This window comes from Dreissena polymorpha, chromosome 15, assembly GCF_020536995.1.
Source record: "Dreissena polymorpha isolate Duluth1 chromosome 15, UMN_Dpol_1.0, whole genome shotgun sequence".
Taxonomy (NCBI): Eukaryota; Metazoa; Mollusca; class Bivalvia; order Myida; family Dreissenidae; genus Dreissena; species Dreissena polymorpha.
Genome location: NC_068369.1, coordinates 15,875,106 through 15,901,858, shown reverse-complemented (window position 1 = coordinate 15,901,858; position 26,753 = coordinate 15,875,106). Strand labels below are relative to the sequence as shown.

Genomic DNA, 26,753 nt, shown 5'->3' with positions numbered 1-26,753 from the left:
TCTGATCTTAATGAGTCAGGTGAGCGATTCAGGGCCATCATGGCCCTCTTGTTTTTATAAGTTTTTTATTTTATAAATGATCATTTGATGGTCAAATATAAATATTACTTTGAAAGTTTGGCTTGCCATAATAGTTTTCATTTCCTATTCAGGCACCTGGACCTACTGTCAGTCTGTAGTAGTTATTTTATCACTCCTGTCATGACATAGAAAGGTTTGCCTACTATGACAGTTATATCCTCTCTAGTTATTTAATCACTCTTGTCATGACATAGAAAGGTTTGCCTACTATGATAGTTATATCCTCTCTAGTTATTTAATCACTCTTGTCATGACATAGAAAGGTTTGCCTACTATGATAGTTATATGCTCTCTAGTTATTTAATCACTCTTGTCATGACATAGAAAGGTTTGCCTACTATGATAGTTATATGCTCTCTAGTTCTATTCTCCTGATATGACATTGAAAGCTTTGCTTACTTTGATAGTAATTTTATCCTACCGAGCATGTCATCATTAATCTGGATCCTTTTTAATTAAAGTACGCGCAATATACGTATAAACATATCTGTGTACTTACTACTTCAGTCGGGTCATCCAGTAGCGGTCGCGCTCGGTCGGACCCCACACACCAGCACCCAACTCACTTGCACGTTCACTCCCACTCGGCCGCGCACCAGGGCACCGGTCTCCACGCCAACCTCACGCAGTACCAGACCATGGAGTGCGAGAGTCCCCTGGGGGGAGGGGCAGCCAACCCCAGGGGCTTGTCCCAGGGTGGCCACATGACCCAGCCATCATCCCAGCAACAGGTCTACTCGCAACAGAGCTGGCCAGGCAGCATGGGAGTTGTTGGCGGTGGCTCGCATTTGCACCAGCAGCAACATCGTCACCATCGGCAACAGTCGCCACCATCGAGTTTCAGTTCTCACGGTCAGCTGTCATCGAGTCACGGGGGGAACTCGGCGAGTCTGATCATAGGTCCCGGGTTCGTTTCTTCTGCCACTTTGCCGCCTCAGTCGGGGCGGTCCGTAGACATTGTGCCTGGCGGACATAGTGGACACGTTAGGGTGCACAGTAGTTCTGACCCCCCACAGATTGCACCAATGAATATGCATTTGTCTGGCTACGCACCGCAGTACGGACAATACCCACAGCCCCAGTGGGCAGGCACGGGGTTCCCGTACACGCTTTCTTCACCAGAGGTCCCATTACCTGTTGGGCCTGAAAACCCCTCTGTGCAGCATACAAGAGGGTCTAGCGAAAGGGGGGACGAGTCACCAATGATGGGCGTTGTAGTACAACAAAGTCCAGTAGCTAGCCATTGACGGAGGCTGACTCCTAGTTTGTGATTGTGATAATTCTTTTTTGAAAGCAGGCTTTTCGTCACTGCCAGGTGAATGGTGAAAGGACCGAGGCCTTCTGTGATTCTGTCCATACAGTATGTCATTGTTTCGCAGGGTGCTTGAACAGAAGTGGCCTGGTCGTATCGCGGTTGCCTTAGAGGGACGGCACTGTGTGTGTTTGATAATTGGCTTATAAAGCTCATGTTATGGACAGGTGATGAGTGTTATGTGGATAAAAAATGGATTGTAAAAAAGATGAAGCACAGTTTGAAAAGAAGGACCGTAGTGATTTGCTTGAAGTTTAGGAGTCTGGATCTGAACAGTGCCTTGGTTAAGGCAAAGTTGTGTGTGGTATTGCATCAGTCTGAACATTGGGTGTGTGTAACCTCCAGTGCAAACCAGCCAAGCTGGTGAAGATCTCGCCACATCACCCACTAGCGGGCCGTGGTGGAAACGTGGTGGAAGGTCAAGGTCACATCAGTAGGCTTGGGCAGGAGTTCTCATTGATCGACACCAGGGGATGGGGCTGTTGGAGTCAATATTGCGCAATTCTGAGACTTGGAGACAGAAATGTGCAGAGGGTGTGGCTAAGAGCCTTAAGTAATGTGAGTGCGATTCAGTGAAGCCGTTAGTGCTTAAACTGTTGTTACCAGTCACTGCAGAAATGTAAACAGTTAGTGTTTTGCTAAGGAATTTGTTGTTGTGTTTTGTGACAGGAAGCTGTGTGCCCCTTGATAGCTTACGTTTGAAAAACATTTCCCAGCAGTTAAACTGCTCGTTATATTGTAAATCAATGTTAGATGTTTGTTCTGATGAAAAACGAAATATCTGTCTATTGAAAGTGAGATGTACGGAGATTTGTGTAATGATGGTACTGTGAAGAGGATGTATTTTATGACTTCTCTATGAAGAAGGACTTATCAGTATTTGTCATTCAACTCTTGTGTATTGATCACACATTTACTCACATCACTTTGTGAAAATGGTCACAGACTGTTTGTGAGTTAAGATTGGCCATTGTGCTGGCAAAGTTCTTTATCGTAATATATGCTTCGAATTTTTATCCTCTAAGTTTTATTTAAAAGAAGTATACTTGTGGAAAAAATTCCTCTACATTTTTAACTATGCAAATATTAGTTACCGGAATTATTAGCCAAGTTTTCTGTTACAATTCCAGAATGTTTTCATTTGTCTATTCATGTTTATTTATTTAGATTTTTAACCTGAAACTAAATATTTTGCTTGTCTCGGTGTAAACTTGTTGTAAGAGTCGAACACAGAAAACGACTTGTAAATAGAAAGGTGCTTCACAAACTATGAATTCGATCTCTGTTACCCTTTTATCTAAAATTGCGCATGGGGCCCATAGTAAAAATGCTCACAAGTTCTTATTGCTTATATGAACTAAAGTCTAAATTTCAGATTATTGTGATTTTAGTTATATTCAATATTGTTTCATTAAATTCTATTGTATATATATATACACTTTAGTCACATGCGTTAATAAATGTTAATAAAAAGATAAAAAACAGAATTTGAATTAACAGGTTAATTCTGTAGTGTAATAAATATGAACGAAAACATGTTTGCGAGATAATCTGATCATGTTAAAATTAGGTATTTTTTGTGGTTTAATTTCAATTGTTGGTCAAAAGCCATATGTTTTAAGTTGTTTGACATTTCCTTGTAAAAAGATAAATCAAACAATTACATGCTTTTGAAATTGCTTTTAAATAATTTTTTGCCCGCAAATTAAATAATGTTATCAAAATAATAGTGAAAAGTTTAATAGTAAATAAACAATCATGTTGATTTAATAAATGATCCTATGCCAATTCGGTTGCAAAAATGAATTAGCTGGTTATCTTTGAACTCAACAGTTTTATTCTGCATTGAATGTTCATATTTCTCTTGTGGACCATCTTTGAAATAATGTAACAATGTTGATTGTCTATGGAATATACATTAAATATTTAAATTATATTTAAATCGTTGATTAATTTGTTTACCTATCCTTTACGAAATCAACTGTATTAAACATAAAAATAATATAATAGTCTATAGTTATTTTTTATGAGCCTTTATGTATTGATAAAATATATTTGTTAAATTTTTGTTTTGGGTAAGCAAACAAAATAATTATTTTTAAGAGCCTTGTTTGAGAAAAGTGGGACGAATGCAACTGTGTAAAGTGTCATCTCAAATTATCCTGAGAACTTGAGTCTTTCTGTGCGGGAACCGAATTTTGAAGGCCTTTGCAAACAGTTTGGATCCAGATGAGACGCCACAGAACGTGGCGTCTCATCTGGATCCAAACTGTTTGCTATTCTGATAGTATTTTTTGGAAAAAAAATTCGAAGAAATGCTAATTGTAGAAATTCAGCAGACGACATTTTAGCAGACGATAAATTTCCCAGCATGCAAAGGGTTAAGTCTGTACACGCTAATGAGGGAAGACACTTTCTGATTTTTTGGAATTCTTCGTTTATGTGAAGTCTCTTTTAAACGAAAATACAGCTGAAGAGGAAAGCCCTTTGCACATTATCACTTCATTGTTGCATTTATATTATCATGAATATGGTGTAAATATTGTGATAATTCTATTTAATGAAACTGGATGGTGAATAAAATGCCACAAACCTGTTCAATACGTTGTCTTCTATGCATCAGGAATAAAAGACAGAGCTCCAGCTTGGCCTTAATGGCAAGGGACAGCACCCTGCCACTCAAAGGTGTACATTGGACCCCTACCATGCGTTTGAGCTTATCATGTTGTTAACTCGTTTGATTAAGTGTTTTAAATAATTATTCATGTATATTGTATGAAATATTAATGTAAATTACAAAGAACACATGATTTATTAATTATGCCCGCTACATTGAAGATAATTCACAAGAATAATATCCTCGCGTACGATTACGTTACCTTTTGACAAAAGAGCACCCTGCCCTTTTAAATACTAGCTGGAGCACTGAAAGACAGTAGCATTTACATATAAAACATTTCTTTACCGAATATTAACAATATTATTCAGATGTGTATTTTCCCCTTTCTGCTTATTTGGATTTTACATCGGTCTTCTCAGCCTTTGCACTGATCGGCTAACTTAAATGGCTAAGCACGTGTGTTCTTTTAGACACTATGGTGACTAGGGGCATAGGGCATGGGTCCATAAAGTGTAGCTGCCAATGGGTTCCACAGTGCTTATTCCGGCACTTGTGTTAAACATTCTCTTAAAACTCTGGGTTATGTTTATTTCAGGGTAAAGTTCGCACGTTACATTGAAATTTACATATAGTTCCGTTCATTTAGGAAAATTAGGGGCATTCTTAAAAACTGACAAATTTTAGCGACGGTTATTTCTTTAGATATTGATTAAAAGTATTATGTTTCATATGACGGTTTTAAAAATAATTCTAACATGTTTGGTAATTAATATGTTTTCAATGCATTATGCTGCTACTGCATAGTCTCGCGTTGTCGAGCGGAAGGCCCTTGTGCGTAGCCATGAGCTTTCCCAGCCACATTATCCTGGGAACAAACTGGAGCATATCAAAATCTATACGTATTAAACGTACACAATATTTTATTGAATTAATTCGATAGCGGAGATGTATATACCATTACATTAGTAATACAACGTGCTCATGGTGAGCTTTTGTGATCACCTTTTGTCCGTTGTGCGACGTCAACATTTGCCTTGTTCACTCTCTAGAGGCCACATTTATTGTCCAATCTTCATGAAATTTGGTCAGAAGATTGGTTTCAATGATATCTTGGATGAGTTCGAAAATGGTGACGTTTGCTTGAAAAACATGGCTGCCAAGGGGAGGGGCATTTTTCCTTATATGGCTATAGTAAAATCTTGTTAACACTCTAGAGGCCACATTTATTGTCTGATCTTCATGAAACTTGGTCAGAAGATTCATCCCAATAATATCTTGGAAGAGTTTGAAAATGATTCCGGTTGGTTGAAAAACATGGCCGCCAGGGGGCGGGGCATTTTTCCTTAAATGGCTATAGTAAAACCTTGTTAACACTCAGGTGGCCACATTTATTTTCCAATCTTAATGAAAATTGCTCAGAATATTTGTCCCACTGATATCTTTGATGAGTTTAAAAATGGTAACCTTAGCTTGAAAAACATGGCTGCCAAGGGGCGGGGCATTTTTCCTTATATGGCTATAGTAAAATCTTGTTAACACTCTAGATAGAGGCCACATTTATTGTCCAATCTTAATGAAAGTTTGTCAGAAGATTTATCCCAATAATATCTTGGACAAGTTCGAAAAAGATCCCAGTTGGTTGAAAAACATGGCCACCAGGGGGCGGGGCTTTTTTCCATATATGGCTATAGTAAAACCTTGTTAACACTCTAGAGGCCACATTTATTGTCCAATCTTGATGAAATATGGTCAGAAGATTTGTCTTAATGATATCTTGGATGAGGTCAAAAATGGTTATGTTTGCTTGAATAACATGGCCGCCAATGGGCGGGGCACTTCCTTATATGGCTATATTATATAAGGCTATAGTAAAATCTTGTTAACACTTTAGAGGCCACATTTATAGTCCGATCTTCATAAACTTTGTCAGAAGATTCAACCCAATAATATCTTGGACGAGGTAAAAAAATGATGCCGATTGGTTGAAAAACATGGCCACCACAGGGGTGGGGCTATTTTCCTTATATGGCTTTAGTAAAACCTTGTTTACACTCTAGAGTTCACATTTATTTTCAGATCATCATGAAACTTGGTCAGAAGATTTGTCCCATTGATATCTTGGATGAGTTCGAAAAAGTTTTTGGTTGATTTAAAAACATGGCCACCAGGTGCGGGGCATTTTTCCTAATATGGCTATATATGGCTATAGTAAAACCTTGTTAACACTCTACAGGCCACATTTATTGTCCAATCTTCATGAAATTTGGTCAGAAGATTGGTCTCAATGATATCTTGGATGAGTTCGAAAATAATTATGTTTGCTTGAAAAAAATGGCTTCCAAGGGGCGGGGCATTTTTCCTTATATGGCTATGGTGAAATCTTGTTAACACTAGAGGCCACATTAACTGTTTGATCTTCATGAAACTTGGTCAGAAGATTCATTCCGATAATATCTTGGATGAGTTCAAAAATGATGCCGGTTGGTTGAAAACATGGCTGCCAGGGGGCGGGGCATTTTTCCTTATATGGCTATAGTAAAACCTTGTTAACACTCTAGAGGCCACATTTATTTTCCGATCTTCGTTAAACTTGGTCAAAAGATTTGTCCCAATAATATCTTGTTATCTCAGGTGAGCGACTTTGGGCCTTTCAGGCCCTCTTGTTAGTATCGGCGACGCTGCGGGGACACTGATTGCCTTGGTTGTGTGAGGATGAGTCTGTGTCTATTTCAATGTCAGAATTATTTGACAAATAGTTATTATCTTTACTGGATCTACCGGCTATATACACATTAAGAGTTTAGGCGAACCCTGTACCTGGGAATTTGGAAATGGCATTTTCTCCATTGAGATGGACTTTTAAACACACACCCCCTGATTATTGTGATAATTTACGATTTTAGGAATGTTACGAACGCTTATTCACATGCTGGAGAAGTTTCGTGAAGATCGGATGCAAAACAAAATCATGCTTAATTTTTTAAATCTATTTGCCGTTCTTTTATTGTGAAAGTTATTCTTTGAGGTCATATTCTGAACAGTCCCCAAATTGAAAAGATTCCATGAGTTTTTTTTAGTTCATGAACTACAAGTAAGGTGAAAAAGTACCATCGATACTCTTTCTTTCTTACTTTATAATGCTAAATAATATTTAAATAATATTACAAATTGAAAAGAACAAAAAAGAGAAAATACATTTTTTTTTATCTTTAACCCCGACATGTGACCTCAGAAGCGAAAATGATTGTAATCGACACGTCATTTGATCACGGCAGTTCATAAGTTTCGTATAAATGTAATAACATCACCCAATGTATTAAACCGTTACATGGCGTAAACAGAAGTTATTGCCCTCTTTTGGTTATAAACATTTGACCTGAATGTGTTGCCTTGACATTCAACCGAGGAGAATGGGAATCCTACGCGACAAATCTCATAAAAATGCACCTGATCCAAATTAATACTTAGCCTAGATATTTTCACGATGAACTTTCTGACAAAGTTTCACAAAACTTTAGTCATTAATGTTGCCCCTACAGTGGTAAGATTCTTTTTGTAATTTGACCTGGTGACCCATTTTTAAACGCCAGTGACCCAGATTCCAATTTGGCGTAGATACTGCCAAGATAAACATTCTTAGGGTGCAGGATCACGTGACTTTGTGGGGTTCACAATTAAACGTTAATGGACGTAAACACACCGGTAAGTGCAGCTGTTTTGCAAATAGCTTTTTAAAAATCTAAAGAATTTCAACTAGTGAATAAAATACAGCTTTACGCTGCTTATAGCAATGTGAAATACATACGAATTACTTTATTTAATAAGCCTGTGTTCTTGGCAAAATGTTGATGCGTACCGCATTTATGAACACGGTGTTGCTGCGCGCAACGTGACATTTTGGCGCCGATTTCAGACGTATTCGAGGATTTATTCTTAAATCTTAAGATATCGGCAGAAACTGCAAGAAAAACTGTCTTTTATGCGCTAAAGATTTTTGCATATGTATTACAGTAACTTGAGAAGTTTGCAAAGTGGAGTTCTTAACGGTGTGTTAACATTCTGTCCTGCCCGTGTATGAACCACTGTAAACCCTGTTGATCACTCTGTTCTTAAAATAATCTTAAATACAATGTAATAGAAGAATACTCAAAGGCTTCCCTTCTTCTTCGCCATATCATATTGTTATGGCACGTGGAGGTGGGCTCTTAGATTATGAGTGAATAAACGCCGCCATCGGTCTCTTCCTTGGGCCGCCCATGTTAAGATTTGCGGACTCTCACAGTGTTTGCGATCCTGTTCTTGTCCTTCCGGAGTACATGACCGAGCCACTGGTATTGTCGTACTTGCTACCTTCACCGTAAATGATCTGAAACAAACATTCATTTCCTTTGACATTTAACTGCTCAAAGCCGTTTGTATAAAATCTAGCTAGAATTAATCACATGGGGTATCTAAAAGGTATCTAATAAAAATTAACGGAAATATCTAAAGTTAAGAAAATGTTTGTGCCCCTTCGGCAACCGACCCAGCAAGATTGCCGCGACCATGACTGTGTTCTATGCCTAAAACAAATGTTAAGATGAGGCGCTGTTCAAAGGAAGCCATTGTTACAAACGCATTTTATAAATCCATCACTGTAAGCTCTCTTTCAATATTTGCAATAATAATATATATACAGATATTGAATATGTGGCTAAACACGTTGAATTACAATTCGCAGTAAAAGTAATAATTACTGCGTTCCGTTAGGGTTACTAGTTGTTTAGCATTGTCGACCTTTGAATTATAAGGACGAAAACTCAAAAACACGATACGAAGGAGCGGAATCACGACGCAAGAACACGAGATAACGAAGCGATAACGCGGAATCACGATGAGAGAACACCGTGTCTCCTCGCACCGTGATCTCGCGTTATCACCCATGCTTTTACCTATGTCGAGGACACGACCTGTCGCGATCGCGCATCGTATTCTCACAATCACGCATCGTATTTTCGCATTCTCGCAATAACCATTCAAGAGTCGCTAATGAAAAGTCACGATAGGATTGCGAGAAACACAAAAGTGGAAGTATTCGGTTAGAGATCGCGAGATCACGATGAGAGGTTGCGAAAATACGATTCAAGATGCGAGAACAAATGGACTGATGGACTGAAAAGTCGACCAGTAAACCGACATACCGACGGTTGAAGTGACATATTCTTCTGTCTCTATGCCTTCTGGAAGTGGAGTATGAAAAGAACTGTTAGCACAGCAAATGCCGATAGTAGTGCCCATTTGAGATCGATTATAATTTAATGGGTAGTACAGCTCAGTTGAGAGCACAGCAAATTGAAGAGTGTGCAAAGTGTTAATTGGTACATCGCACTGGAGATCCCTAATTACCGCACCTGTCGATCCTGAAACGTGAACCAAATTGAAACAGACTAGCATTATTTTTACTTGTTTTCCCACTGTATACGGAGCTGCAAACGAAGTTTTTTAAACGTTATTACTGTCATGCACTGACTTACCTTAAATAAATTTGAGTGACTTCTGAAATAAACATACAGTATCCGCTTATAAAACATTTACACATGTTTATTTAATGCCGAGAAATTGAGGATAGACGCCCAATTATTTATTTTTAATACACTTTTCACTGTTACGAAACAAATAAAACACTTCATTTGTTGTATGCTCTATTGACTATGTACTTCCTCATTTTAATATTATTTATTTAGCTTAAACATAGTATAATGTTAATGCAATTAATGTTGGCTCAATGGGGACGACGCTTAGAGTAAACTTACGTCGAAATGTGAGTTTGAAATGAAAGTACAATTCAGTGGAGACTTTAGCTCAGTAAGTAGGGGGTTCAACTCGAGAGGAGTGCAAACCATAGCGCGGAGTAAAGCTCATTGCAGAGTTTTTCTCAGTGGAGAGTTAAGCTCTGATGAAATACAAAATCGGAGTAATGTAAAGCTAAGTGGAGAATAAAAATCGATAGTGGGTGCAGTTTCTATGTAATTAACACTTATTGGATAGTAAAGGTAGATGGAGAGTACAGATGTGTGGGGAGTAAACCCAAGCGGAAAGTACAACTCATTAAAAAGTACCATTCACTTGAGAGAACAACTCGGTTGATAGTACAGCTCAATGGAGAGTACACCTTGAAAGTAAAGTTCGGTGGAGACCACCGCTAAGAAGAACTCAGGAAAGCAGAGTAGAGGTAGAGATTTCAGATTTATAGAGAAAACAGCTATTGGGAGAAGGGTAGAGTACAACAATTTAAAAAATAAATAAATAAATAAATGTGTGGATACTGCATCTCAACCCAAGCGACAATCTCCGCAATATTACTTTTCGGGAGTCCAAGGTGAGAAGGTTGTAAGCATGCCCCACTCTCTTACACTGCGGTTCATTACATTCACGAATGTTGAGGCACGAGCGACAACTCTGCGAGGAGAATGTGCATGCCCATGTAAAGATAGGTGTTTTGTAACCTAGGCGTGAGTATTCTTCAAAAGGAGATTTTCAGTTTCCTTCCCGTCAAGAAATAGATTCAGTTCCGCGTTAAGACTTAATCAAAGTTTTTTGTATGCATTCTGAGTTCGGTCATTAAGTCATCAAGATGGTCAGTTTGTCGGAGGAGACTAGCAGGGTATGTATGTCATTGACAGAAAAACAATGGTGACATCCAGGTTTTCCAATTCAATTTGACATTGCAATTTTCAGTTTCGTCAATTTTATATAGACATACTTCCAGAGCCTTTGTTAATTTTTGCTTTGGCGGCTCTGGGAGTACATATGCACCCCTTCAAAAACACAATTGCAATTCTGCGCTCAGATTTCGTGCGCCTCACTAAACAGACGTCTTGGTTACCAATTCAGGAAAGCGATGAACATGATGAATATTAAAACTTCAAAAACACATTAAATTTACTTGAAAGGCAGCCTACAGACGTTATCCTTTGCATGCAACCTATAAAACACTATTTCAACACACTATTCTTGCTGACATTTTCATTTTGACATTTCGAACAGTGTAAATATTCAACGACTGTTTGACATTGTTATCGACTTGGTAACATCAGATATCACGATGTGCAAAAACAGTTCCCAATATGGTGGATAGAGCGTTCGAAAGTACAACAAACAGGGGTTTTTTTGGGTTGTGGGGGAAGGGGCCTTTAGCCCTTATGTGGGGGAAATTTTACGCGGGATTTTCCACTTTGGGGAAAAATTGTGCGCGTGGGTATTTTGCGGCGTTCCCCTTTTTGGGGGATTTGTTTACTTTTGTACATGTTTGCACAACATTCATTTTTTTTTCATAATTTATTACGTTTTGCAAGATTAAATTGAAATAGAATTGAGATATTATAATCATGAGACACATCTTTCTATAAAAAAAAAAAAAAAGAAAAAATATATTTTTTTTCTTTTTTTTTTTAGGGGGAATTTTTGGTTCTGAAAGGGGGAAAAAAACAGCCTAGTTTGGTGGGGGAAGACGCTGATATTCGGCGTCTGTTATATAAGGTAAAAAACCCCTGACAACGTAAATAAAAAGCAATGATTTTTTGCTTTTTGGTACCATTTGCACCAGTTTGTGCTTTAGACAGGTAAACAATGATAAGTTTTTGCAGTATCAGTGTTCCTGACCTTAGCCTTTGCAGTGGTCATACAATTTTGCACCTTAGACAATAGACGGCAAATTGCAACTCTCAGCAACCCTTTGGGTTATAAAGCTGAGAGTTGAATTATTTCATCTATTTTTATTGTACGACTTTTTGTTAGAAGTTGTCCTAATTAGCTCTTCTTCTTCCCATACAGCGCTCCTTCTTAATAGAAGATTTTGTGCCTGCACCTTTTGGTTAAAGTGAGAAAACTGTGCAAAGGTGCTCAGTTGGGTGTTAATTAAAAATTATTTACTTTGTAAGTGTTTACAGGTCTGGAGGATTAGGGACAAGGACAGCCACAAGAGTAAGGGTTGTGAAAACTTTTTCTGTGGCTGCCTCATTTATATGGGGAGGTAGTGAATCCTATTGGATAACTGTTCTTGAATGATAATAATAAGAGTCTTTTTAGGTTTGAATGTGTCTTAAAGCAATAGTTACTGCTGGGTCTGGATCGGTGTGCGACAGGAACAAGGGGATTTTCAGGCGGAGTGATGGCAACTACATGGTGGAAAATTAACATAGCATGATGAGACATTTTGTTCTGCGTGTTTCAAGAGTTGGCCAATTCAGGGTGTCTATCATATAAGTAATTAGTGACTGTGCTTGTGTTGTGATATCTGTTTGTTAGGAATCTAGCTGCATAATTTTGTACTCTTTCCAGTTGATTGATTTGAGCTTTTGTATGTGGGTCCCATACAGTGGAGGGGTATTCTAATTAAGGGCTTACTATTTCTTAATAAGCATCTTTAACTTTTAATGAGCTAACTTTTAGGTTGCAGTGAAGAAATCCTAGTGCCTGGTTAGCATTATTAGTGATTGAGTTAATATGTTTATCAAATTTGAACAAACTGTGGAGTTTAAGACCAAGATATTTGGCATGATTTTGGCTATAATTGTTCTTAGAGGGTATCTTTGACAATTTTTAATATAGGGGAAGTTTTGAGTAAAATGCAGAATACTTGAAAAGGGCATTTTATTTTCATAGGCATTTGTTGAGGACTGAAAATGTTTAAAATGAACAAAAAAGGTTACCTTAATATCAGCAATATTCTGTTCATTAGGTCGTTTCTGACCACAGCATTAAACTTGTTACATTGCACAATTGATCTGCACACTAGGTCAGTATTTGCCGCAGTAGTAAGCAGTCTGAACTGCACATTTTATCTTCATGCGTGGTTACTAATGAGCACCATTCTTTGCTCTTTAAACATCAAGGATTTTCTCTAAACCGGCTTGCCTGTTGTTACACAAGTGATGCTATTGCATTGGCATTTTAAAATGTAACAACAAAAGTGCTACAATTGTTATGCAAATGTAAATAATTGTGTAAGTATTATCAGTGTGAGACATTTAGATTGTGTTTACTAGTCTTTTTGAAAATTCAGTGTTTTCATATAAAAATTACTGAACAGTTCCATATAAAAGATCAAACATTAAGTTTCTAGAATGCAGTCTTTTAATTAGACAGTAACAAAGGAAATTCTTGATTTGAAAATCCGCTTGCCTTTATTTAAACTCACGACCATAACGATTTCAACTTTAAGCCTATAATTGTATTCATTCTGGAACTGCAATAAAATCAGCAAAAAAGCATTTCTCTCAATTTTCAATCATCAAAAGTTTGCAATAATAATGTCCCTAGATATGAAATGTTTACATATCATATCCTACATTTTTAGCTAGGCTGTTTTTGGAGAAAACCCGATACATTGTCATAGCCAGCTTGTCGTCCGCGGTCCACCGTCCGTTGTCTGCCGTGCAAAAACCTTTACATTGGCTCTAAAATCAAGTGCTTCCATCTTCAACTTTGAAACTTCATATTTAGATGCACCTTGATGAGTTCTACACCCACACCCATTTTAGGGTCACTAGCCGCAGATCAAAGGTCACTGTGACCTCTAAAAAAAATCAAAAAATCTGACAAGCTTCCATTTATTCAAAATTGCACCTGCAGCCTAGTGTTGGCACCCGTTATGGGATGCTCTTGTTTTTTCTGAAATAAACTGTCTCAGAATAGTTTAGTTTAGGGCCAATAGACCTTTTGTTTCTTTTGTAGAGAACTTTCTTTGATGCCCATGAAGATGAAGATGAGCTGACTGAATCAGCCACTCTTTCACTTGTGGTCAGTTCAGAGCAACAGGGTCAAACCATCTCCACAACATGGTGTATCTTCCTTGAGATTGTGCTTTTGGTAAGCTACTGGATGAGAGATCAATGTCTGGTATTGAATAGCTTTGTTTGTAAGTTACTGGATGAGAGATACATGTCTGGTATTGAATAGCTTTGTTGGTATGTTACTGGATGAGAGATAAATGTCTGATACATGTAGCTTTATTGGTAAGTTACTGGATGAGAGATAAATGTTTGGTTTTGAATAGCTTTATTGGTAAATTACTGGATGAGAGATAAATGTCTGGTATTGAATAGCTTTGTTTGTAAGTGACTGAATGCGAGCTAAATGTCTGGTATTGAATAGCTTTTTTGGTAAGTTACTGGATGAGAGATAAATGTCTGGTATTGAATAGCTTTGTTTGTAAGTTACTGGATGAGAGATAAATGTCTGGTATTGATTAGCTTTGTTTGTAAGTTACTGGATGGGAGCTAAATGTCTGGTATTGAATAGTTTTTTTGTTAAGTTACTGGATGAGAGATAAATGTCTGGGATTGAATAGCTTTGTTGGTAAGTTACTGGATGAGAGATTAATGTCTGGTATTGAAAAGCTGTGCTGGTAGGTTACTGGATGAGAGATAAATGTCTGGTTTTGAGCAGCTTTGTTGGTAAGTTACTGGATGAGAGATAAATGTCTGGTATTGAATAGCTTTGTTGGTAAGTTACTGGATGAGAGATAAATGTCTGGTATTGAAAAGCTTTGCTGGTAGGTTACTGGATGAGAGATAAATGTCTGGTATTGAAAAACTTTGCAGGTAAGTTACTGGATGCGAGATAAATGTCTGGTATTGAATAGCTTTGTTGGTAAGTTACTAGATAAGAAATAACTGTCTGGTATTGAACAGCTGTGTTGGTAAGTTACTGGATGAGAGATAAATGTCTGGTATTGAAAAGCTTTGTTGGTAAGTTACTGGATGAGAGATAAATGTCTGGTATTGAACAGCTGTGTTGGTAAGTTACTGGATGAAAGATAAATGTCTGGTATTGAACAGCTGTGTTGGTAAGTTACTGGATGAGAGATAAATGTCTGGTAAATTTCTTTTAAAGGCATTAAAATATCTGTCACAAAGTTAAAATAAACCTTGCTATGAAAAAAACAACAGGGCTTAATGCATGTGTGTAGACTGCCGTAGAGTGTCGTTCCAGATTAGCCTGTGCATTCCGCTCAGGCTAATCAGGGACGACACTTTCGCATGTACTGTATTGTTAGCTCAGTGTTTTCGGAGAAAACCCGAGGTATTGTCATAGCCAGCTTGTCGTCCGCCGTCCGCATAGTGCTAAAACCTTAAAATTTTGTTAAGGTTTTGAACATTGGCTCTAAAATCAAATTGCTTCCACCTACAACTTTGAAACTTCATGTGTAGATGCACCTTGATGACTTCTACACGCCACACCCATTTTTGGGTCACTAGGTCAAAGGTCAAGGTCACTGTGACCTTAATTATTATTTTTTAAATCTGACAAGCTTTCATTTATTAAAAACTGCACCCGTAGCCGAGCGTTGCACCCGTTTTGCGGTGCTCTTGTTTGTTTAAAGGAAGTCTCATGGTATCGTAGATCACGTTTAGGCTGAAAGTGTTGTCCCTGCTGAGCCTGTCTTGATGCACAGGCTCATCTGGGACGTTACTTTACTCTTATGCATTAAGACCTGTTTTCCCAGAACGAGGCTCATTTATCTTGTCTTTTTTTCTGATTCAGTTGGGGTTATGGGTGTGTGTCTTCATTCTTCCTGTACTTGTCAAAGATGAGGACCACATTGGCCAGGTGTCATCTAATTCATTGATACTGTATACAGCGGCTGGTCTATGGTTTATTCAGCTAGCTATGGACAGATTTTACAGGTGAGAATCATGAAAAAATGAGCTTCAGCCTTAATGCATGTGCCTAAAGGTAGCAATTTGTTTGCCCTAAAATTTGTGCAGTTGGCAACAATGTTGATACGCAGCAGTAGCCCTGCAAAAGTTTTAATTATGTGAATGAAACTACATGGGTATTTAAATGGGCCAGTAATTAAGGAGGAATAAATGTGGTTTTCCAAAGTCTAGTTTATTCCATGATACTTTATTCGCCTTGGATGTCTTCCCACCCGCCTGAGCATGAAAGATGCACACAATTAATTAGAGCTTGTAACAATTCTCTGTTAATGAAACTTATTGCAATTGCCTACTTTATTGGACCTTTTTACATATGATGTAGATGTATTAACCCTTTCAGTGCGGGAACCGAATTTTGAAGCTTTTGCAAACAGTTTGGATCCAGATGAGACGCCACAGAACGTGGCGTCTCATCAGGATCCAAACTGTTTGCTATTCTGATAATATTCTTTGAAAAAAATCGAAGAAAATGCTAGTTTTAGAAATTCAGCAGACAACATTTTAGCAGACGACAAATTTCCCAGCATGCAAAGGGTTAAGTATGAAAAAAACATTGTTTTATGAACATCAGTCATGCCTTGGAAAATGGGATTTAATGCATATAGTTAAGTGTTGTTCCAGATTAGACTGTGCAGTTTGCCTAAACTTGATTTTCGGCAAGTTCTTACTTGCTTTAAAGGAAAATGCAATAAAAGCAGAAAGTGTCATCCCTGATAAGCCTGTGATTACTGCTAAAGGGGCCTTTTCACAGATTTTGGCATATTTTGAAGTTGGTCATTAAATGCTTTATATTGATAAACTTAAAGATAATTTTTAGGTTTTCAAATTGGCAACAGATACATATAATGGCTATATTGGACTATGGTAAATGTTCAGTAATACCGTTTCCTCACAAATATCATAACTAAAACGAAAATTTGCGAATCTGAAACAACTTTTTTCAATTTTGTCAATTTACCAAACGGTGAAAAGATCCCTCTAAGGCTTATCTTGGACGACACTTTACACACATGCATAATCATAAAACCCGATATTCCCAGAACGGGACTCATGCGTCATTTTCAGAAACCAGCATTACAGAAATAGACTGTTTGGCTACCTTAGCTTCTACAGACGGACTCGCAACATCAGAAGACTACCACTACTTATTTCATCTGCAAGTATGCATACATCATGTTGCATGTCAGGGCTTTTTATGCCCCAGAAGGAGGGCATATAGCGATTGCACTGTCCGTCTGTCTGTCTATCTGTCACACTTTTTCGTTTAGGTTTTGAAAAATGCTCTTAACTTCTATGTTGCTTAAGATGTAACCTTCATATTTGGTATGCATGTGTATATGGACATGGCCTTTCCATAAGCACACAAGTTTTTACCCCCTTTGACCTTCGCCTTGAACTTAGGGTCCGCTTTTAGGTTTCGAAATCTGCGTTTAGGTTTCGAAAAAGCGGGGGCATATGTCTTCAGATGGAGACAGCTCTTGTTTCCTTCTTATATAGGCCCCTTCCCCAAAGAGAATTTCTCTAAAATGATGCACTTTTCCCCTTATTTCAAGCTTTTTCCTTCTTAAGCAAGGGCCTTATTTAGGCCCCTTCTCCAAAGAGAATTTACCCAAATTTCAAGCTTCTCAGTGTTGGTGATACATGAAATTCTTTCCCCAAAATTGAAGGCCACGCCCCTTTCCCCAAATCCGGACAAAAAGCATTGTCTAACATAATCAGGGCTCCATCTAGGATTTGAGAAGGGCAGAGTGTTAATTTGTCAAGAGGGCATTTAAGCCGACTCTCCATAGGTACAATTTTGTCAGACAAAGTGCTCCTGACCTTTTTCATGTTCTTTTTCAAATTCCACCTAGCATGTGTTGTTTCATATAAAAAGCTGTGAAGGTGCAATATGTATCATCCTACATTAAAAAAAGTTATTCCCCTTTTTATCCCCACCGAAAAAAATTTGGAGGGGATATAGTAATTGGTCCTGTCCTTCTGTCCGAAACTTTGTCCAGAGCATATCTATTCAATGGATTTACTTTAAACTTAGAATATAAAGAAATGGCATCTAGGAGAAGTGCAGTGATCAAGAACCATAACTCTATCTACCTTAGTTTTTTAATTATCTCTCTTTATATAATTTCAAGGGAAATTTTTGTCCGGAGCATAACTCTAAATCTACTGAAGGGATTTACTTGAAACTTGAAATATTAACAGATGACAAGTAGGAGAAGTGCAGTGACTAAGAATCATAACTCTATCTACCTTAGTTTTTTTAAATATCTCCCTTTATTTAATTTCAAAGAAATTTTTTGTCCGGAGCATAACTCTAAATCTACTGAAGAGATTTACTTGAAACTTGAAATATAAACAGATGGCAAGTAGGAAAAGTTCGGTGACTGAGAACAATAACTCTATCTACGTTTGTTTTTGAATTATCTCCCTTTGTTTAATTTCAAAGTAAAGTTTTGGCGAAGCATAACTCTAAATCTACTGAAGGGATTTACTTTAAACTAGAAATATAAACAGATGGCAACTAGGAGAAGGGCAGTGAACATGAACCATAAATGTTTCTGCGGTAGTTTTTGCTTTAATTATTTATTTATTTTTTTTATGCATATTTTATTTATTTATAATTTTAAATTATATTTAATTTAATTTCATAGTAAATATTTTAGCTTTTCAATTTTTAATATCTCCCTTTATCTAATTTTACAATAATATTTTAATTTGAACACTAAAGTATTCACTGTAAAATGAATAGATGAGTTTAAGGAAAAATACAGTGATCAAGAACAGTAACTGTTTATAGTCTTCTTTTTAAATTACCTCCCTTTCTTTCATTTCCATATATTTTATTCTCTACAGCATAACTCCAACACTATATAAGTAATTGATCCTTGAAATATAAATAGATGACACAGGTGCCATGTTTTACAAATATTATTCTACTCTCTAAAACAAATGTTATTATACAAGCAAACACATTTCGGCGGGGATTTGGCACTTCTGTGACAAGCTCTTGTTCAACATAGAATTTTGAAAACATTAATATTTTTACTTGCATATTATGCCATGCAAAGGTGTGTTTGGGAGGGTATTCGTCCCTATATTTTTTGAAGACATTATTTTTTGATAAATCAATATCAAACTTTTTAGTCAGAAATGAAGAGAATGTTGCAGACCCTTAAACCCTTTTTGTACCCTGTCCCTCCCCTTTTTTCACCCTCATCCCCTTCATGCAGGTAAACACATCAATATAATGATTTTTTTTATGTTTTATAGGTTTTGATTTTGTTTATATAGAATTTCAAAGGAATCTTTCATTGAAATTATATGAATTATTATATCAGACTTTTAAGTTTTTGTTTGTTTAAAGTAGCAAAGAATATATTTAAACTATGAGGGGAAAAAACTGTTGCAAATCAAGATATCATAAAATGTGATAATGTATTTTCAGATCTCATTAGGTGAGCGAACCCGGGCCACTTAGTCCATCTTGTACTCTTTTTCAGAGTTAGCCTTCCTCCTGGTGACTTCACAAGTTTTAGTGGACACTTGCGGAAATAGAACCACTTGCGGAAAATTGGCGCGAACGGCATACCCACAGATTATCATCTCTATTTCTTGCTTCATCCAGATAGTGTTACTGGTTCTGTATTCAGGTAGTGTAACTAAGTATCCCGTATTACACAAGTAAAACAAATATTTAAAGTAAGTATACTGGACACATATGAAACTTTTGACATTGTTCAATATAGATACATTTTCTGTTCAATCTAAGTGGGACCATAGCCAATAATTTAACAATATGTTTAAATATGCTAAACAAAAGCTATAAACACTATTTATCACACATGTACTTTAAAAGTGAGCCTGCAAATGTTAGTGTTACCAAGATCTCTTTGAGCGATAATCCTTCACTTAAAAATTTTGTGTAGCCAAACTTACCATATTGCATAATAATTCTTATAATCGTAGATATTGTATTGACTTTTATAACGAAAAAAATGAAGGCAAAGCCAAGTTTGCAACTTTGAACCAATTGTTTGAATTTGCACATGTCGCAGTGAGTCCTGACTTTCACATGGCTAATTCGATCATCATTTCAGTGCACACGATATCTTTCAATCGTAGTGGAGCCTTTCCCGATGTGAATGAAGAAGAAATGGCAACCAGCTTTCAGCACACCAACACCGTCCATTCAGACATTGGATTTAGGTCAGCAACTTGGTATTTTCTTCCTTGTTAGCTTACCTGAGCACGAAGATAGGTAGTCCTCTTGGGTTTTGTGTCGTCAATTACTTGCCTCAAAGAACATCTCCTAAACCACTTGGCATTTTTTCACAAAACTTTATAGGACTGGTCCTTAGATGACCCTGTTTCAAAATTGTTCAAACCATTTGGTTTGCTACATATGTAGGTCATCAGAGCTAAAAATAGATTTTTAAAAAGAGGAACATTTTTCTTCTCAAACTGCAAGACCTAATGTATAATACTTGTTGAGAAACATTGTCTTAAAACATGCAAAAAGTGCCGTCCCAGATTATCCCAGAAATGATGAACAGCTTCCAGCATACTAACAGCATCCATTGAGACATTGGCTTTAGGTCAGCAACTTAGTATTGGAGTTGTACTCTGTGAGAAGGGGGCTTACTGCTTGTGTGTCAAGGGTTGTTCCAGATTATCCTTGCAGTCCTCACAGGCCAATCAGGGATTACATTTTCAGATTTTATAGAATATTTCATTCAAATGAAACTTCTTGATAAGAATCCAGTCATGGCATGTATGGTCATTACTTAAAGTTTTCGGACACCCCCTTTTTTGGCCTGAATAATTATTTTTTTATAACTCTAAATGTTTTATACAGGTTTTTGTCAACAATATACGACTCTAATTTTTTGTCCAGTACAATGTACAGTGGAAGTTAAACAGATTTCTTCCCTATTTATAGCTCATCTATTTTTTGAAAAATTATGAGCTATTGTCGTCACCTTGGCGTCTGGGTTTGCGTCGGCGTCCGGTTAAGTTTTGTGTTTAGGTACACTTTTCTCAGAAAGTATCAATGCTATTGCGTTCAAACTTGGTACACTTACTTACTATCTTGAGGGGACTGGGCAGGCATAGTTAAATAACTCTGGCGTGCATTTTGACAGAATTATGTGTCCTTTTTGTACTTAAAAAATTGAAAATTTGGTTAAGTTTTGTGTTTAGGTCCATTTTATTCCTAAAGTATCAAAGCTTTTGATTTCATACTTGCAACACTTACAGACTATCTTAAGGGGACTGTGCAGGCAAAATTATGTAACTCTGACTGGCATTTTGACAGAATTATGGGCCCTTTATACCTAGAAATTGAAAATTTGATAGTTTTGTGTTTTGGTCCACTTTACTCCTAAAGTATCATAGATATTGCTTTCATACTTGGAACACTCACAAACTATCATAAGGGGACAGTACAGGACAAGTTGCATAACTCTGGTTGTCATTTTGGCCCTTTTTTGACTTAGTAACTTTGAATATATGGTTAAATTTTGTGTTTAGATCCACTTTACTTCTTAAGTATCAAGGCTATTGCTTTTAAACTTCAAATACTTTTATGCTATCATGAGGGTACTGTACCTGGTAAGTTGAATTTTACCTTGACCTTTGAATGACCTTGACTATCAAGGTCAAATTATTAAATTTTGCTAAAATTGCCGTAACTTCTTTATTTATGATTAGATTTGATTGATACTTTGACATAACAACTCTTACCTGACATACCACAATAGACTCCACCCAAACCATCCCCCATGCCCCACCCCACTCCACCTCACCCCAGAATCCCCCTTTTTTTTTCATTTTTTTTAAAAGATCATCCAATAAATTACTACACCCTCACACTATACACTCCGCCAGCCCCCATTTTTTTTTGAAATACCGTCCAACCATCCCACCCAAGAATACCCCCCCCCCCCCCCCAACAAAAATATGTTTTTTCTTGCATTTTTTGTCTTATTTTTGGAAGATAATGTAATAAATGACCACACACCCACACTAAACACCCCTCTTCACCCCACCCCTCCCTCCTTTGTGATTGAAGTATTGAGATATGCCCCTTCACCTTTAAAAGAAAAATAGATGAGCGGTCTGCACTCGCAAGGCGGTGCTCTTGTTACTTATTTGGTGTCACTTCCTGGTGACTTCCATCATGCATTATTATGTCTGCATAAAGGTTGTAAATACTGGCAGAGGAGCGCGTTAGGGCAATGGGCTATTACATTTGCATACATGCCATACGTCCCGGATTGTCCGGGACAGTCCCGGAAATGAAGAACTTGTCCCGCTGTCCCGGAAATCTGTCAAATGTCCCGGAATTTGACAAAATCCATATATACATGTACCTTATCTTAGGCACCTCGAATCTGTGTATATCTGCAGCGTCTCCATGACAATGCCTACCCGAATAGGCAGACTACACTATGTGTCAAAATTGATCAATTAACAGGGGTCCTGTTATCATATCGATTGTCTCACGTTCGGGGTCAAACCGAAAAGGCGGCATTGTTTAATGTGGTTGTTAATTGACTTTAATCTACTACGTCATTATTTCCCGCTGCGTAAGGGCAAAGGATAGTTGTTCACACATCTGAAGTCCAACATCGCTGAGTAAAAAATTAAAAGCAGTTTATGTTCGATCTAACGGTACTGTATTGTTGTAATTTTTATTATATAAATGTTATAAATGAATAAAGGCGTATCAACAACTACGCGTTACACACCGGTCTTAATAACAATAACGCAGTGACGTCACCATCTATGTTTAGAACGCTTACACTGAAAACACGAGGCTTGTATCTAGTAACGGAAGTAGTTATGTTTAATTTGACGTTAATAGATCAAGTGTATTTCGGATAGGCTTTCGAACTTTTGCAATTAACGATGCGAAACAAAAAAAAAACGTACCAAAAATGCATATGTCTATAAATATCGCTACATTTTATACATGTCCCGGAAAATCGGCAAAAGTCCCGGACAATTTAACTCAATGTCCCGGAATTGGTCTGAAAAATTATGGCATGTATGCATTTGCATAATTGGTTAATTAACCATGCATGCCGATATAAACAATGGTTTTACCGCAGAAAGTGTGACTGTGACAGATACTAAATGCTCCAAAACATAATGCACCCCTATTGTTATACAAACAATTGAAGGTGTTAGGCATCGACTGACAAAGAACCAAAGAATCCTTAATTTGCTAATTTCTATTTTACTAGTCCCCTAAAGGTGAAACCGGAGAGGTACTTATGGTTTGCGCTCTGTCAGTCTGTCACACTTTTCTGGATCCTGCGATAACTTTAAAAGTTCTTCTTATTTGTTCATGAAACTTGAAACATGGACAGATGGCAATATGGAGATTATGCATGTCGTTTCATTTTGTTCCTAAGTCAAGAATTCTGGTTGCTATCAACAAATAGACTAGAAATATTGCTGAAAATGGTGGATCCTGCGATAACTTTAAAAGTTCTTAATATTTTTTCATGAAACTTGAAACATGGATAGATGGCAATATGGAGATTATGCACGTCATTTCATTTTGTTCCTACATCAAGAATTCTGGTTGCTATGGCAACCAATAAACTACAAATATTGCTGAAAATTGTTGATTCTGCGCAGTTAGGGGACTTTAATTGCTTGGCGATAGTCTTGTTTCATCAATTACAGGTTCATATTAGAGTATCGGTAAATAAAATGCTCAGCTTTTAATCCATTGGCCAAAAAAGAGCTTAGAGTAACTTTCTATACAAATGCAATGAATGTAATACATATGACAAACTCATATGTAATAGTCATTAATGCTATCTTTTAAGAGTATCTTTATAAAAACACAGATTTTTTTTTCTCTTTCAATCTTAATTTTTTTACATGATATTTCTTCATTATTTTATAGTGTCCGAAAACTTATGGTGATATTGTTGTGGACCTCTACTAAGTTATGCCTGAATCATGGTTAAAATTTGCCCTGCCATGATGGTTCCTTGTTTTTCTTATATGTATGCAGTGAACGATTACATAATGCACTCTTGTTTATTTAACATAAAAAATTACCAACTGTAGAAAAGGCAGTTTCCTTTATGTCTATAAACACTAGAAGTAACATGTTTTGCTCAATCATCATGAAACTGGCTCAGACCATTGGTTATAATGATATATCTGCTGATGTCGTGACATAATGTCAGACCATTTCAATTCTTTCTGGTCTCAATGGAATGACATAGGGTCTTTGGAAATCCTGTCTTGATTCACCACCGCCTTCTTGATCTGCTACTGATATTAGGCTCTAGGAGAAGTGCCCCCCTGGAGAACTGCCCCCCAAAGATTTTTCACAGGGCGATGAACTGCCCCCTCGCTGTTTTTTTTATAGGGCGGAGAACTGCCACCCTGCTGATTAATAAGGGGCGGAGAACTGCCCCCTGTCAGAATTGATGACCCGGAGAAGTACCCCCTAATTAAAGAAATTTCGCGGCGATATATCAAGCGAGTGTTATAATGACAATAACGCCTCTAGACAATTTGTGTTATTCAGTTCGATAAATGGTAATATACTTGTACTTAAATTAAATTGTTACCGGATAAAATTTGTACGGCGATAACGTAAAATTACCTGTAGGTATTGTTTTCACTACGTAACTAATAACTAATATGACACCGGGGGGCAGTTCTCCTTACCTACAGATTTGATGGGGGGGGGCAGATATCCGCCTACTAAATTCTGACAGGGTGGCAGTTCTCCGCCCCTACCGATTTGATGGGGGGGGGCACCTCTCCGCCACCTTTAAAATAAGGGGGCAGTTCTCCGGGGGGCAGTTCTCTGGGGGGGGGGGCGCTTCTCCGGATACCCTGATATTAGTCTTAATGCCTTTTAAATGCTAGTCTTAATCCCAGAGGGACACAAGTTTTGCTTCATATTAGGTCTTAAAGGAAAAAGCGTGATCTGCCAGCTTGTAAGTCTTTATATTTTAATGTGGTTATTCTTTTGATTTCAAAGAATTTAGTCTTGATATTTCAATGCAGTTCATCTTTCTTTTTCTTTGTGTTTAGTCTTTCTATTTCAATGGGGAAATTCATTATATTTCAATGTAGTTAGTTTTCTATTTGAAGAGTTTTGTATTGATATTTTCAGTCGTTTTCAGGAAATTAGTCAAGAAATTTCAATGTGGTTATTCTTTCTATTTCAATGAGATAAGTCGGAGGTCAGCATGGCATATTGTGTCCGCCTGAAGACACGGAGGTCATGGGTTCGATCCCCACCGTGGGAGTGTTCTTTAAATTTTCCTGAAATACACTTAGTACTCGTTCTACGCAGGAAATGGACTTGTGAGTGAAGTCTGTCTAGTTCAAAGAGTTTTGTCTTGATATTTCAGGGACGGGGGCCTGGTTGACCAGGTGCTTGAGAAACAAGCAGACATGATCCGATACCTGAAGAAGCACAACGAGCAGCTCAGCAGGAAAATCTGCTCTCTCTCCGACGATAACAAAAACCTGCGAAACAGGAATCAGTGATGTGTAGCCAACAAATGAAGCCTGTTGGCTACAGTGACTTGAGTGAAAAGACATGACTGTAATGAAATCAGGGTTTCCACTATGGGTGTCACCATGGGGAAATTTAAATGGTCTTAAACTGCAATATAAATAGTTATACTTATTATGAATTTTAAAATATGTCCTGTTAAGAACTGCATGTACCACTTATATTTATTGCATTTTTTGTTCATCATCATGACGTTATGTTCTCACTATTTTGTTATACTTTTCCATTGTCAAGTGTTTATTATAATAAACTATGAACAAATAATGAGTTATTTTCTTCGTAAAATATTTTTCTGAAATTGTAATAGCTCGTCAACATTAAGCCAACATAGACCTTTGTACTTGCACCATATTTTGCTTAGTAAAAGTTTTAACCTATTTATTTAAGCTCAATTGCTTATTGAAACGCTCTTAAATCCGTTTTCTTGGTAGAACCAGTACTTTGCGTTTTTGGCGGAATTGTTAAACTCAATTCTAATTCTCACAGTGGGGATACCCGTGACCTCATGGTTGATGGATGGACACCATATCCAATACACTTCAGCACAGAAATCAGTGATGTGTTGCCTGTTGGCTATGCTGATTTGATTAACAAGAGGGCCTGAAAGGCCCAAAGTCGCTCACCTGAGTTTTAAAGGCACTGACACATTCTGTGAAGCCCAAAATGTCATTAGAACAAAATTAATGTCCCAACCAACTTTCATGATGAGTGACTTTTTTCAGACCGGAACCAGGTTCGCACAGATCCAAGATATCATAAAAACAAATATTCTGACCAAGTTTCATGGAGATTGGACAATACATGTGAGTTTAAGAGTGTCAACAAGTTTTTACAATAATAAGGAAAAATGCACTGTCCTCTGGTGGCCATGCTTTTAAACGAACTGGAACAATTTTTGAACTCGTTCAAGATATTATTGGGACAAATCTTCTGACCAAGTTTCATGAAGACCAGACAGTAAATGTGACCAATTGCAAAATTGGACTTGGTGGGTTACATGCAACCATTAGAGTTTACAAAACACCTAACTTGAAAATTTGATATTTGAAGCAATATGGAGGCAATAAATAAATTACCATGCCATCTGTTCAAATTGCCATTTGCCCAACCAGTCTGGTGGGCAACATTGTTGTACAGCTCTTCTAGATGGAATAGTCTCCTGCATTGACAGGTCCCTATCACTACCAGAATTTGGATTGACTCTGAATGTGTTCTGACCTTGCAGACAGGTTGTGGTACCTGTTCAAGTTCTGGGATAGAAACAAACAGTAACAACATGTTCCTGTGCAGATTTATAAAAGGTCCCTAGCGGTTCTCTCCCTGTACCCAGGCTGGCCTTCTTATGCGGCAGTTAATCACAGGCGCCACCTCTTTGCGATGCTCTTATAAATGAGCCAATGCTACTTCCAAGGTGGTGCTAGGTTTGAATGTTTTGAAATTTCACAGATAATGGTTGTTTGCCTGTGTGACGAGCAA

General features: G+C 37.4%; 2 protein-coding genes across 6 annotated transcripts in view; both read left to right on the top strand.

Annotated features, from left to right (window-relative positions):
• The window catches only part of LOC127859840 (dual specificity tyrosine-phosphorylation-regulated kinase 1A-like), a 57,580-nt gene extending 53,591 nt beyond the window's left edge, over nt 1-3,989 (top strand). For all 4 annotated transcript variants that reach the window (XM_052397364.1, XM_052397362.1, XM_052397363.1 and 1 more), the window contains one exon: nt 589-3,989. In XM_052397364.1, the coding sequence (XP_052253324.1) occupies nt 589-1,328 (740 nt within the window). In that variant the 3' untranslated portion in view covers nt 1,329-3,989. The remainder of the gene's footprint in view (nt 1-588) is intronic.
• A 6,505-nt stretch (nt 3,990-10,494) lies between these two features.
• LOC127860868 (transmembrane protein 192-like) lies at nt 10,495-25,541 on the top strand. 2 transcript variants are annotated; one of them, XM_052399169.1, is made up of 7 exons: nt 10,495-10,656; nt 13,728-13,862; nt 15,540-15,682; nt 16,781-16,875; nt 19,216-19,365; nt 19,813-19,921; nt 25,111-25,541. In XM_052399169.1, the coding sequence occupies exons 1-7, from the start codon at nt 10,627-10,629 to the stop codon at nt 25,247-25,249; spliced, it is 801 nt and encodes a 266-aa protein (XP_052255129.1). In that variant the 5' UTR covers nt 10,495-10,626; the 3' UTR covers nt 25,250-25,541. The 2 variants fall into 2 exon arrangements, with proteins under 2 accessions (XP_052255129.1, XP_052255130.1); XM_052399170.1 differs by lacking the exon at nt 13,728-13,862 and having other exon boundaries at nt 10,498-10,656.
• The last annotated feature ends 1,212 nt before the right edge of the window (nt 25,542-26,753 follow it).

Coding starts and splice junctions, on each gene's coding strand:
- LOC127860868 (XM_052399169.1), top strand. CDS start 10,627: ATGGTCAGTTTGTCGGAGGAGACTAGCAGG. Junction 15,683..16,780: donor GCTATGGACAGATTTTACAG/GTGAGAATCATG, acceptor CGTCATTTTCAG/AAACCAGCATTACAGAAATA. Junction 16,876..19,215: donor ACTACTTATTTCATCTGCAA/GTATGCATACAT, acceptor ACTCTTTTTCAG/AGTTAGCCTTCCTCCTGGTG.